The sequence below is a fragment of the Ceratocystis lukuohia genome, assembly GCF_044167205.1.
Source record: "Ceratocystis lukuohia strain C4212 chromosome Unknown Supercontig3_pilon, whole genome shotgun sequence".
NCBI lineage: Eukaryota > Fungi > Ascomycota > Sordariomycetes > Microascales > Ceratocystidaceae > Ceratocystis > Ceratocystis lukuohia.
Genome location: NW_027263522.1, coordinates 588,636 through 602,164, shown reverse-complemented (window position 1 = coordinate 602,164; position 13,529 = coordinate 588,636). Strand labels below are relative to the sequence as shown.

General features: G+C 51.3%; 2 protein-coding genes across 2 annotated transcripts; one reads left to right on the top strand and one right to left on the bottom strand.

Annotated features, from left to right (window-relative positions):
- Nucleotides 1-507: 507 nt before the first annotated feature.
- HOO65_030162 (Galactokinase) lies at nucleotides 508-2,157 on the top strand (the record flags this gene model as incomplete). Its single annotated transcript, XM_071000335.1, has 1 exon — nucleotides 508-2,157. The coding sequence occupies one exon, from the start codon at nucleotides 508-510 to the stop codon at nucleotides 2,155-2,157; it is 1,650 nt and encodes a 549-aa protein (XP_070859841.1).
- Nucleotides 2,158-2,766: 609 nt separating this feature from the next.
- Nucleotides 2,767-4,926, bottom strand: HOO65_030161 (uncharacterized protein; the record flags this gene model as incomplete). The annotated part of the gene is made up of 1 exon (XM_071000334.1): nucleotides 2,767-4,926. One exon carries the CDS (start codon nucleotides 4,924-4,926, stop codon nucleotides 2,767-2,769), a length of 2,160 nt encoding a protein of 719 aa, XP_070859840.1.
- Between the last annotated feature and the right edge of the window lie 8,603 nt (nucleotides 4,927-13,529).

Sequence of the window (13,529 nt, the reverse complement as noted above, 5' to 3'; positions counted from 1 at the left end):
CCCCCCCCCCCCCCCCCCTCCCCTCATATTCCCATGTCCCCCACCTACCATCCGGCCGCTATATGTCACATGCTGGGATGCTTTTATGCGCGCATCGTAGCATCGGCGATCCAGCCAAAGCATACATGCAGAAAAGCGTCCCACCTATTCCTCTGTATAGATCAGAGGAGGGCGAGACGGGAATAGAAGCTGCTTTTGTAGGCTTCTCCTCCTCTCCTGCTTAGGGCACTGTAAGCCCTAACTCATGACAACTCCTAACCCTTGTGTAACAGCAGCGACACTAGCTTGTTGGTGGGGTAGTTGCTCTTAGTATGATGCAACGATATTACGCGCACCACTCACAGGCAGGCAAAGAAACTAAAGAAAAAAAGGACTCAACCTGGATTTTGTATGGGCTTTTGTTTTCCCCAACTACACGCCTTTCTATACATAGTTGTCTGTCTTGTTCATACACTATACAATACACGCAACGTTGCTCAGCAATCACGAGCAAACAATTGACACGCTATGATCGAAGCTTGTGTCCCGATTGCCCCATCTTTGGGAGCTATTTACCCTCCATCCGCTTTGGCAGGTCAAGCCCCACGCTGGGCTGCATTGACGGACTCCTTCTCCGCACTATTTGGTGCATTGCCGACGTTTGTCGCACGTGCGCCGGGCCGCGTGAATATCATTGGCGAACACATTGACTATTCGCTGTATGCTGTGCTGCCAGCGGCAATCACATTGGACACGCTGGTGGCAGTGCGGGCCACCTTGGCTACTGGTCCATCTGAGGATACAAGTTTCCGCGTCGCATTGCGGAATACTGCCTCGGCGTTTCCTCCGCGCGATTTTGTCTTCCACAATGGCGAGGTTGATATTGATGCAGCAGTCCCAGACTGGAGCAACTACTTCAAGGCCGGCTTGCGAGGTGCTCTAGAGCATTTGAAGGCTCTGCATGGTCGTTTGCCGGCCTCGCTTGACCTGCAAGTCCTAGTCGATGGCCGGGTGCCTGTAGGCGGCGGGCTGTCATCTTCTGCGGCGTTTGTGACGGCATCAGCGCTGGCGGTATTGCATGCGTACGCGCAAGAACAGGAGCAGAAGCGAGCTTCTTCCTCGAGCGATTCAATGACTCCAGCAGCTCCTGCCCCTGCCTTCACCACTATTGATAAGAAGGCTCTCACTGAGCTGGCTATTGTCAGCGAGCGCGCTGTGGGCGTCAATTCCGGGGGAATGGACCAATCTGCCTCCGTTTTTGCACAGGAGTCTAGCGTCCTTCACGTATGCTTCTCGCCTAGCTTACACGCACGGCCAGTGCGTATGCCGCCCACCAATCCTCCGACTAGCTTGTTAATTGTCAACTCGTGCGTTGCGGCAAACAAGCGGTTAACTGCGCCACGCGAGTATAATCTACGTGTAGTCGAGTGCTCGTTGGCGGCTGCTGTGTTGCACGCAGCCGTCAATTCCGGCCAGGGCGAGCTGGAGCGCGACTCAAGCCCTCTTGGTGTCTCGCTGCGGGGTTTCCACAATGCGTATGCCCGCGCACACCCGCAGCGCATGGCGGGTCTAGACGAGGCCGGCCAGTTAGACGTGCTACTAGAGGAAGTCGGCAAGGTGCTCACCCAACATGAGGGGTATTCTCGGGCTGACGTTGCGCAGTTGCTGGGCTGGTCGGCTACCCAGGTTGAGGAGCGCTTCTTTGCGGCGTTCCCAGTCGAGGGCGATGTCTTTATGCTGCAGCAACGGGCAACCCACGTATTTGCCGAGGCACGGCGAGTGCTGCAGTTTGTAGAGCTGCTGGAGACAGAGAGCAAGACGGGAGAAGAGAAGGGAGCCGACACTCTGGGCCAGAGAATGGGCGAGTTGATGAATGCATCGCAGCAGAGCTGCCGGGACTTTTATGAGTGTTCACACCCAGCACTAGATCGCATTTGCGAGATTGCACGCAGCAACGGATCCTATGGGAGCCGGCTAACAGGAGCTGGATGGGGCGGGTGTTCGGTGCATCTCGTACCGGCCGACAAGGTGGCAAGTGTCACAGCGGCTTTGGAAAAGGAGTATTTTGCTGGGCTAGAGCTGGCTGAAGCCCAGCGGGAGGATGCCGTGATTGTGACCAAGCCAGGAAGTGGTTGTGCAGTGTACGAGGTGCGGGAGGAGGGAGGACTAGAAGGTTAGTCATAGTGGTAAACAGGACATACACAGTCAAGAAGGGCTAGAGGGAGGCTATAAGAGGAAGATAGAGTAAGAGCCAAAATGAGGGATAGAAAATTACTATCAATCATTCATAAATGATGCGTGACAAGCGACACATGTTAAATATATTATAAAGCTAAGAAAAGAAACAAAACGAGACGTGGAGCCTGGAGAGTGCCTAAAGCCCAGGTCGGATGCAGAAAAGAAACAGAAACACAGATAAGAGTCATCAAGATGACAATCAATTTGAACACTGAGAATATGCAGACGTAGAAGGGGCTGAGCGCAGATGGATGTAAATGTGCAGATATGAGTGAAGGAGGCCATTATGAAGAACAAAAGGAAGACAGCAGTAAGGAAAAAAGGTAATATGAACGAAAGCATCAAAGTCCGGTCCTAGTTCGGTTGCTTGAAAAAGTAGGGGGAGGGGGTATCAGTTGGAAAGACGAGAAGAGAAAAAAGCGAGGAACAATGAAAGACGCAAAAAGATAAGAGAGCAATGTGAAAGAAAACAACTGCAGGCAGGCAGGTGTGCCGAGATGCGAGAGGCAATAAGACTGAGAAAAAGAAGGAGGGCACAGGCGAAGTGTATCATACTGTCGAGCCTGGCCCTGGGAAAAAAGTGGGCTGGCTTGTTGGTGGTAGTGGCATGTTTCCAGGTAGATGTCCGTTAGACAGCCCATTGGGTAAACCATGAGTCTGTAGCTGTCCTTGGCCCTGGCATGTCGTCCGCATTGGAAGCGCCATGCCATGTTGGCGCTGGTGATGGTTGTGGTTCCAGTGCATCAAACGGGGGGTACTATGTCCATCTGCGCTACCAGCTGTTGATGCCGTGCCGCGACGCTTAAAACGCATGGTATCAAAACTACGCGAGATGGACCGCTTGGGGGTCTTGGGCCGACTATTCGTGCTGCTACCCGTGCTCTTGCTTGTGGTGCTGCTGCTGCTGCTACTACTGCTGGCGGTGCCGGCGCTGGCCGAGGAGCCGGTTGTGGAGGCGTCGCCGGACACCGCGTTGCGCGACGACGCCATGTGAAAATCCATCCCCATGCGACCCATGTTTTCAATGTTAACCCATGGGGCAATAGCCTCGTTGGGCATGGCATTGCCCATCATGACGTCCATGATGGGCGATGACGACGACGTGGGATTAGTGTACATCATCTCATCGGCTGCGGTTGGCGGGCCAAACATAGGGACGCCTTGCTCAGGCCATTCGCTAGCTTCGGGGATGACCATGGGAGTGCCGGGATGCGGCCAGATTTCATTGGGTGGCTCGGTCTTGATGTGGATGGGGGTCTGCGGAGCAGGCTGCATGGGGTGGGAGGAGGGAGGTCTAGGGGGGATGAGCATTGGGGGTTGTTGTTGTTGTTGTTTCTGTTGCTGGTGAGGTTGTGACTGAGATTGCGAATGTGAGTGTGTGGACATTCCGATGACCGGGCGCGGTGTGACTGAGTAGTCGAACATCGGTTCGGGCTCTGTTGGTGCAGGCAAACTAGCATGGCCTGTGGCCGTCATAGGACACAGAGATCGTAGTGGCGGGGTGAAGTTTGCTGGAAACATGGGCATCGGAGGCTGGTTGTAGCCGCTCATATAGCGCTCGCCAAGGTTGAACAGAAAGTGCAGCAGGGTAAAGGTGCTGGCTTTGTTGGCCGTTGAGTCGTATATATGGCGGCACTCAAGCAGACGCTTAAGATGGGCCGAAGTTTCGGGGCGCCACCTGAGCTGGTTGCGATGCGACTTGTTCCACACACACGACTTCCACTTGTACTTGAGGGCGTTTTGGCGAAGCAAGTTGTGCATGACGACCGAGTACTGCCACTCTGCGGTGACAACACCGGCATCAAAGTGCTTGGCGACATGGTCAAAGTACTTTTCCTTGAGCTGAGCAGCAGCCTCCTCGTTGGCAGCCTCGAAAATGCGGTCCTTGCAGGACTTGAAGCCACAGGCAAAGACGAGCTGCGGGCAGGTCTCCTGGCGAGCCTTGCTGGAAGGTAAATGCACATCCCCATGCGCGCTTTTGGCGTGGTTGACGAAGGCCTTTTCGAAGTCGAAGGTGGACGTGCAGTTGCTGTAGGGGCAGGCCCAAATGGCGTTGGTGCAGTGGAAGTGCTGCAGGTGTTTCTTGAAGTCACTCTTGCGGGTGAACCCAACGTTGACGCCGTCCATGAAGCAGAGCGTGCATTCGATGTTTTTCCGGACACCGCCGGTGCTGACCATGAGCGACGATGGGGCAGTAGCAGAATTTGGGTTTGCAGAGTCAGGAGAGTCGGGTCCGGGATGCGAGGTAGGCGGAGTCCATGGGACGCCATCGTGAAAAGTGTCATTGGAGAAGGGGGTTGTCTCAACCCCAGAGTCCCAAGTAGACTGTGTAGCGACGGTATATATGGAGGCAGCATCTGAAGCTATAGACTGGGCGCTGCTAAAGACGGACGGTGCATGGCTGGACATGGTGGCTGTAGACATGCGGGCTGAAGTTGGGGAAGAGGCGGGCGTGGGTATTAGATTAGAGCTTAGTGGGGGTGGGGGGAGGAGAGGCAAACAAAGAAAGGACTTACCAGCAAGACGGCCGTGTTCATGATCGCTCATCTGTCGCAAAGGAAACATCAGATTGACAGGGCCGTATTTCTGTACTAGGCCCATGAAGACTTGGGCATCCTCAGGATCCATGTGGGACAAAGAGGCATCGCCGGGGCCAGAGCCGGGGCCGGAGCCAGAGCCATCACTCCATCCGCAAGAGACGGTGAACATGGCTTGGGGGAGGGGAATATGGTAAAAAGGGTGGTGCCGTAAAGAGGCTATAGAGCAGGAGAGAGGAGACTGGCGAAAAAGAAGAGCAGCCGTTCGCTGTTGGTGTCGATTTTGGTAGCGGACGGAAGGAGAGGCGGGCAGAGAGAAGCGAGATATCACAGTTTGTATGGCAAGCAGACAGGCTGGCAGGTGGCCAGGTAGATTAGATAGCCAGGCGAGCAAACAAGCTATCAAGCTTTGGCAGGTAGGGGTTTTATACAAAGCTCAGTCTTGATATTCTAGAGGTTTAGATGGTGTTGTTGATAGCCTAGGCTAGCCTAGCCCGCGTAGTTTAGGCACAGAGGAGAAAAAGAAATTAAAGAGAAAGAATCCAAGAAGGTGGACGGGGAAGAAAAGTAAAACAAGAAAAATAGGACAAGACAAGGAAGGGTGCTTGCTGTACAAGTACAAGTAGAAAGAAGCAGCTGGGCTGAAAGAGAAGCGAGAAGCGAACGCTGGATGTGGAAACGAGTGACTATGGGCAGTGGATATTTTAAGTAGGAAGAGAGAGAGAGGGAGGGAGAGAGAGAATGCAAGACAGAATCACGTAACGATGCTGACGAAGGAGGAGTAGAGTGAGGGCAGAGTAACGGTGGAAGTGGGCGGAAAGAGAAAAGCGTGGAAATGCTGGAAGAGAAGAAGAAGAGGCCGGCCGAGACTAGAGTAGGGGAGAGAGGGGGAGAGGGGGGAGGTTGCTGGTCGTTATAAGGCGGCTGCTGCGTGTTGGACTGATGAATGTACGAGGTGCCAATGGCGATGTCGACGTAGGCGGCAAATCAGGCAAAGAAGGCAGAAACGAAGAGCATGAGGTGTCTTGTTCTCTTGTTCCTTTTTTTTCTTCCATGAAACAGGCACCAAGGGCCAAGGTCTTGCCTTTTATTGTGCCTCTAGGCTCAGTCAAGACGTATCGAAGGCGAGAGAGGGAGAGAGAGACAGAGGAGCAAGAAAAGCATAAAAGGAAGGAAGAGTGAAAAAGAAAAAGGAAAAATGAAGAACCACGTCAGAGCTGTACTACACATGTATGGATGTGGGATCTGATCTCATACAAAGACATGTAGGAGGAAGCAGAAGACAAGAAGGAGGGTTGGCCTGTCTTTTCTGTTTTAAGCTGCGAGGATGGAAGGGTGGGCAAGTCGACAGTCGCAAGTCTGCATGTCCTTATAAGAGACAGATGGACAGACGGACGGACAGACAGACAGACAGCCAAGCCAGTCAAGGAGAGACGTGGAGTATGGAGGTCTCTGGAGTATGGTAGTGTCGTGTCGTGTCTGGATCTAAGCTGAGGGGGGGCAGATCGAGGAGAAGGAGAGAAGAAGAGGAACGAGAGCGAGAACGAGGAGACTGCTGAAGAGAGGAAGAGTTAGTAGAATAGGGCAGAGCGTAGTTGGAGGAGGAGGAGGAGGAGGAACAAAGACAGATAAAAGGCCGATAAATTGAGTGAAAGAAGAAATAAAAAGGGAAATAATAGAGATAAAACAGATAAAAAAGATAAAAAAAGAAAAGAAAAGGCGATAAAAAGAACGAGTTTATCTGTGCTTAGCTCGCAGGTCTTATTTGTCTTTGATTTATTCGTTTATTTATTTATTCTCGTTTTGGTCCCCCAGTAACGCACAGGGAAGAGAAAATTTGGATGCTTCGTTCTTTGTTAGATGAAAGAGACGAGGAAACCTGGATAAGCACAGAAACAGCAGGTGTAGAGGAGGGAGGGAGAAGCGGGGGAGAGTCGAGAACAGAACAGAAAGGGACGCAAGACGAGAAAGAAGAGGAGGTAAAGGAAAGGAAGAAATAGAAGAATGAAAATGGAGAATGGAGAATGGAGAATGGAGCAAAAATGAGGGTTAGAAAAAGTAAAAAAAAAAAGTGTGTGAAAAAGAAGATAAAAGCAGAAAGAGGTAATGATCAAAACGGAAGGTGCAGAACAAATTTTTTCGAAAGGACAAAACCCTACAACTACATCACAGCTTCTGGTCTAAATCCGGGCCTGTATCTCAATCTCAGGTGTCGCTGTCGCTGCTGCCGCTGTCGCTGCTGCTCTCGCCATGCCAGTTGCAGCCGCAGCCACCGCCAATATCAATGGCCAGTCCAATGTCCCTGGCCTGGCCTGGCTGATTCGGCTCCCCCCCCCCCCCCCATCGCGCTGTGCTTCATCGATCCGAGTCTTCCTAGCGGACACCCAAGAGCCGCCCTCGCATTGCCCTTGCCTATGCCTCCATCCTCAGTCTCGCTGTCCGCCCCCGATTCCTGAGTCTTGTCCAGTTGCAGCGCACTAGATGGCGAAGAAAACAAAAAATAAAAGAGACAACAACCGAGTACAGCACAACACCCCTAGACAGAGACAGAGACAGCAGCAGACAAGCACAGAAGAAACAGGCAGAGAGAGACTTACAGACAAGGGTCTCCCCCCCCCCTCAAGCCCAAATCGGGGTTAGCGTTGGCTCAAGTGTGCGGCCGCGACCGCCGAATGAGACCAGAAGACAGACTTCTTGCTGCTTGTCTTCTCCCCTCCCTCTGCTGCGCTGCTGTTCACAGGCGTCCGTAGTTCAACTGTCTTGTCGCTGTCACAGCTTGTCCCTGACTGTCTCTCTGCCAAATGCAATTGTCTTCTTCATGTGTATGTGTCGTGCTGCGGTCGCCGTCGTCGTCTAGGATAGAGCAGGAAATAATGCAGCGGGGGATGGGGGATGCAACCCTTATTCTTCTCTCGTTGTGAGCAACCGTCCCTCATTTCCTTTTTTTTTTCTTCTTTCATGCTAAGGTACTGGCTTCGTCGCCCAAATCAGCTCTTCTCTTCTCTCCCATATCCCTGTCCGTCCGTCTCTTCCTCTCCGGCCCGTCCTGTCTGTCTGGTTTGGCCTGGGCTAGGTCTGGGACCTTGAGCTGGGCTGCTTCCCTATTCCCTATTCCCTATCCCCTCCCCATTCCGTTCCCCTCCCATCCCCCCACCCCCGGTAACAAGGGAAGAGGAATAGACAGTCTTCGAGAAAGCCAATGGAAGGGGGATAGAAGAACAGAAAGAAGGAAATCGTCAGAAGGAAACGACAGCAATCCCTGAAACAAAATAAATTTCATCGTGCTGCGTTTATCGTGTCGTGGGGCCAAGGCCTGCCCATTGATAGGAGACACACGGTAGGACAGACCAGCGCTCTCCTTTGTTGATTCTAGGCAATGCGAGCCAAAACTCGCAGTTTTTTATTCTTTTCGCTCTCTAGTCAGTCAGCCAACGCCGTCTAGCCCTTTCTTTGGTGTGCCGTCTTGCAATCATGCTTTTTTTTCTCATGTGCCTCGCCCATCACTGTTCTAGACTCCAGCTGACTGCCCCCCTAACCAAGCATATCCCAATCCGTAGTGCTGAAGCCTTTAGGGCAGATAAGGCTAAAGAAAAAAAGAAAAAAGGCGCTCATGGCCTATCTGCAGGACCGCAAGAGGAGAAATAGACACTTGTTCTGCTTTGCTTACTTTTTCTCTTGTTCCTTCACTGAGGAACAGTAGCTGGCTTCCTTTCGCCTTCTGGCTTCTAGCCTCTAGCCTTTAGCCCTTTAGCCTCTAGCCTCTAGCCTCTAGCCTCTAGCCTCTAGCCTCTATCCCTCTAGTCTCTGGCCTCTAGCCTCTAGCCTCTATCCCCTAGCCTCCCAGCCACCTTCCCTGTATTGGTCTAATGGCCTGGTGGCCCGCTAGTCTATCAGCCTGCTAGTGTGTCTGTTAGTATTAGTCTCCTGGCTAGTTCGCAACTGGATGGCCTGTATGGTGCACTCCGCGGGACAAGTCCCCTGTTTCTTCGGCTGCTTACTAGCTAAGCTTGCCAGCATGCAAAAATCGCATCAAAAGCTTATGTCGTCGGCCTTTGGAGGTTCAGGAGCAAAGGAAGAAAAGGGTTCAAGCTGTCCCAGTCTCGCCCAGCCGCCAGTTGGCCAGTAGTCAGTGCTCAGTAGCTGGCCAAACCTGCTGTTGAGTCCCCACAGACCAAGGCTTATCTCCCGTCCGCTATCTAGCAGACCAGACTCAGACTGCATTATTATACCCATCGCCCGCTTCGCAAACCAGCACCACCACCTCATGCTACTGGCATAACCTGGGCCATCGCAGGAAGTCAAGGGTTCCCCCCTCCCCCTCTTATCTCCTCCTCGTTTCTCCTCCCGATCTGCCACAATCTATTCGCCCAGATCAAAATTATTCCAGAATGTGGGACGAAAAGTCTTCTATCAGTCAGTTGGCCAGGGTTAGCCTTGCTGGGGGTGCTTCTTTTTCCTTCCGTGGGTTGTTTTGCTAATTTCCAAACCCAGGCGCCGCCTATGCCCGGAGTTTAGAACAGCTTTATGAAGAATTTCAAATTCTCCTTTCAACAAGAGAAGGAAAAGCATTGATTTGCGCTGAGAAGGTTGCATGTTGAGTTGAATCTTGGTCCATACCGCTGGCTGGTGAGTGACTTTTTTAATCTTCTCTCTTTCCCCGCCCGACCACTACCTTTTCTGTTTTTCTATTTCTTCACCACATGGAAAAGGTCGTGGAGCTGTGGCCAAATGCAAGACCCAGCTCATCCGTGCTCTTTTTCTTTTTTTTTTTTTTTTTTCTTTTCTCCCTCATGCTATCAGACAAAATCTAATACTTGCTTATTTTGGACTGACAGGCCAAGCTAGTAGTAATAGTCAGTGGGCCTGTGAGCGAGCGAACAAGCCAGCCAGCAGGCCAGCCAGCAGGCCAGCAAGCAAGCAAGCAAGCAAGCAAGCAAGAAGAAGGAAACCTTGCCCTGCTTGTTTGGGCTTGTCTTATTTTGTCTTGTCCGTTCTTCTGGCCCTGTCGTGCCCTGAACTTGTCTTGCTTGGCGTACGCGAGAAAAGAAAAAGTCGGTGCAACCTAGCAACTGTAAATCAAAATCGGAAGTCAACTAACAACAACAAGTAACACTACGGTTCTCCTGTCTTGTCCTGTCTTGTGCAGGCTTGTGTTTTTTTCTTTCTTTTTTTGGTGTGTAGTAACACACAACATGTCGAGATCAAAGTGCTTTATCGGGCGAGAGGATGGTAAGGGACAGGCGATAGGTGACTGGCTTAGAACTAGGCCCGGGTACTTGTTGGCTGATCTTGTGCCATGCGCATCTGCGCACAAAGTGAGTAAGTAAATATCCATGTCTGGGCCTGGTTTGGACTGGTCCGTTCTAGCCTGGCCTGAGTGTGGTTGCTTGTATTCTGCTGCTGCTGCTGTGTGTGTGCGTGTGGTATGCCTTGTATAACCGCTATCTGCCTGTCGTGTGTCCTTGTCTGTGCCAGCCAGCCAGGTCAATCAACGCCAAAAACAAAATTAGCCTCTTTCATCCATACCAGAGCGCCCTCTAAATTGAAGGGGTCTTGTGCTCGTTTAGGACCTGGAAATTTCAGCATCATGCGGCGGCGGATCTTGCTCCACTCCTCATTTCGGCTATCTTATTCAGCAAAAAAAACGTGAAGATGGAGGAGGGTGACAAGCAAGATACAAGATACAATCAATGGCCAAGACAAAGACAGCTGGCCGTAGAGCGGCAGGGCAAGGAGTGGGCATGTGCCGTAAGTACGTACGTACGGCGCGCATACGGGTCGGGTCACTTGTCGAAAAGAGCGGGCGCTGAAAGAAACTTGCTACTCATCCGCCTTTATGCGATGCCAGCCGCTATCCAATAGCAGAAGCACTAGAGACAAAGGCAGATAAAGAAAAGAGAGAGGGTCCCGGGGGGGAGGTGTGTGTGTGGCAACATGGAGTGGTTGTGGATACAGATACAAGTTCATAGAGAGGATGGGGGAAACAGGAGTCGCGTATGTTGTAGTAAAAGTTCGATCGCCGACGATGCTTGCCGCACTTGTCGTTGACTCCGACACTTCGATGCCATTTAAGGGAGAGAGACAGAGAGAGAGACAAGGAAGAAACCAACAGGTCACGAATCCGTCCTCTTCCACTTGCTGGCTGGCTGACTGGCTAGCTGGTTGACAGATGGACACCCCGTCCGTCCACCCATCAATTCTGTCTCTTGCAGCTACCGTTGCAATGACACGAGAAAAAAAAAAAAAAAAAAAAAAAAAAAGAGAAAGCCACGCTCGCTGCGCGGGGTGGTTGAGTCCTGCAGATAGGAAGCCGATGTCGTATTACCAAGCCCATCATGTTATTATTACTGCATTCAAGAAGGCAACCGGCGGACTAGCAATCAGCTTGGACTAACCTGAGTTGTAACTGAATTTCTTTGAGGAGGACTGTTCTGTGCTGTCTTGCATCCTAATTCCCACCACAGTCATGGTCGCAGTCGCAGTTATGGTCGCAATCACTATCACAATCACAATCACACCATGTCCATCACGAAATCCTAAACAACGAAGAGCGAGCCACCCAGCCTTTGATGAGCGCCCACAAAAAACATGCACTCGCTTGCTATTGTTCAGAAGCCACTCAATAGGTCAGGCTGTGATATCACCCTGCCGCCTCTAATACGGAAATGTGCAAATGAAGCGCAAAATTATGAGCAATATCAGGGGGGGGGGGCTCGAAATGGACAGGGCCACAGGCCGAGCGAAAGAAGAAAAATAAAAATAAAAAAGAGAAGAGCATAGTTGTTGATGACAACCAGCGAGGGGCCTTGCCTTTCAAAGCCGCCAAACATTAAGCAGGGATAGCCAATAGTTTCATTCGTAGACTTCATGGGCTCTTTGACCCCTGATCCCGGATATGTGTTAGTTGCAAGACAGCCTGATCCCAGTAGTGACCACTTTGCCTTGACACACGGGCAGCGCCTAGCCAGCTAAGGTCAGGTCGGATAGACAAACAAACAGCTTAAAGAAAGATCGTAGGCTCAAGGCCGGAGCTTTCTCTAAGCGAGCATACTCTACTAATGTGGACAAGCAAACACACCGCAAGGCGCTGCAGCAAGTGGCGGATTGTTTTCTTTGAGATGAGCGAAAAGCGGAAGAGCGAGCAAAGAAGACACAGGGGAAAGGCAAAAGCAAAAGTTCTTCTCTCCGGCCCGGTGTTGTTGTTGTTGTTGTTGTTGTTGGTGTTATGTCTGTTCCACACAGATTCGCAGATTAAGCGTGTGCATGTGTGTGTGTGTGTGTGCTTTTTTTTCGTTTTGTTTGAGAGTCAAACACCTGCATCTAGATTAGACAGCGGCTGAGTAGCACAGCAGCACAAGATGCTTGATCGCGGGCTGCGGAGCTGTGGGAGCTGACGGTTTGGGTGAGGGAGTGCTCTTTGTCCATCATCAGGTTCGTTTGTTGGTTTGTTCGTAGATTTTGCTCAGGCTCCCGTCTGTGTTATGAGGCTCGTAACGGGCAGCGCCAAGAGCCAAAAGGGAATAGAATAGTATGAGAGGGGCTGGCAGCCAGAGAATAGAGGAAATAAGGCGCTATCGATGGCAGCTTAGGCCAGGTTAGATGGCGATCTGATGGCGGCGACGCAGCTTTGATTTGAATTGAAGTAGTAGGTGAGGTGGGGCTTCTGTCTTTTTTTTTTTTTTTTTTTAATTTTTCTTTTAATTTTCTTCCCCACTTTTCGCTTTCATTTTTTTTAAATTTTTTTTTTTTTACTATTGAATTCTTTGTTTTCCTCTTCTTTTCCCACCTCTTATTATGCATTTTATGCAAAAATGGGATAAGAGGAGACAGATGAGGCGCAGCTTTTGTTGAGATTGATCAAGCTTAATAGTGGCAGTGGGGTATGAGATTGCCACAGCCAAGAACGTCTTTTTCCTTGCACTTAGTTATCTTGCTCAGCATAATATGGTGTTATACGGTCTTATACGGTCTTGCAATCCCCCCCCTAGAATTACACAATAAGATTAGCCACTGACTCTGGCTCTGGCTCTGGCTCTGGCTCTGGTTCTAGCTCTAGCTCTAGCTCTTGTTCTAGTGGTTCTTTCGCTGGCTAAGGAGCGGCCCGCCATCCATGACGATGCTGTGGCATAAGGTAGACCTCAGTTACAGGCAGAGTCACGGCATGGCTTTGTCTCGTTTCGCAGCGTTCTAAACCGCGTTCCTTGCATTAATCAACAAAGCCGTGCTCTGCTGTGCTGTGCTACTTGCCGCAATTGGAGATTGGCGACGCACCAAGTGCAGCTGGCAGCGGAGCGGGAGGAGGGCCGTTGTATAACGTGACGCCTGTGTATAGAGGGAGCTGGTCCCTTTGCGCATGTACTACACCTAGATATATATGTATACATGGATATAATGGGCTTGCTCAAACGCATGTATGCACACTGTGGAAGCGAGCTACAGGCAAAAAACCTTGACATCACTGTGAGTCCTTCTCCTGTCCTCCTGCATTGCATCGCCTCCGTGCCTATCAGCGACATGTCCACCTGTAACTAGCTACACGGTGGATTTGGCTATAGAAACAGACGCTATGGCCGGATCTCCTGGCATCGCTATTACTTGGACTGTTATACGGTGGGCACTGTAGTAGGGCAATCAGAGATGGCTATATAATATGTCCGCTCCTTTGGTTAAGAAGACCACTAAGTCTTTTTTCCTCCTCCCCTCCTCCCCCTCCTCCCCCCGCCCCCCTCCCCGCCCCCCTCCCCCGCCCCTTGAGCGTTCCCTCGATCGGAAATA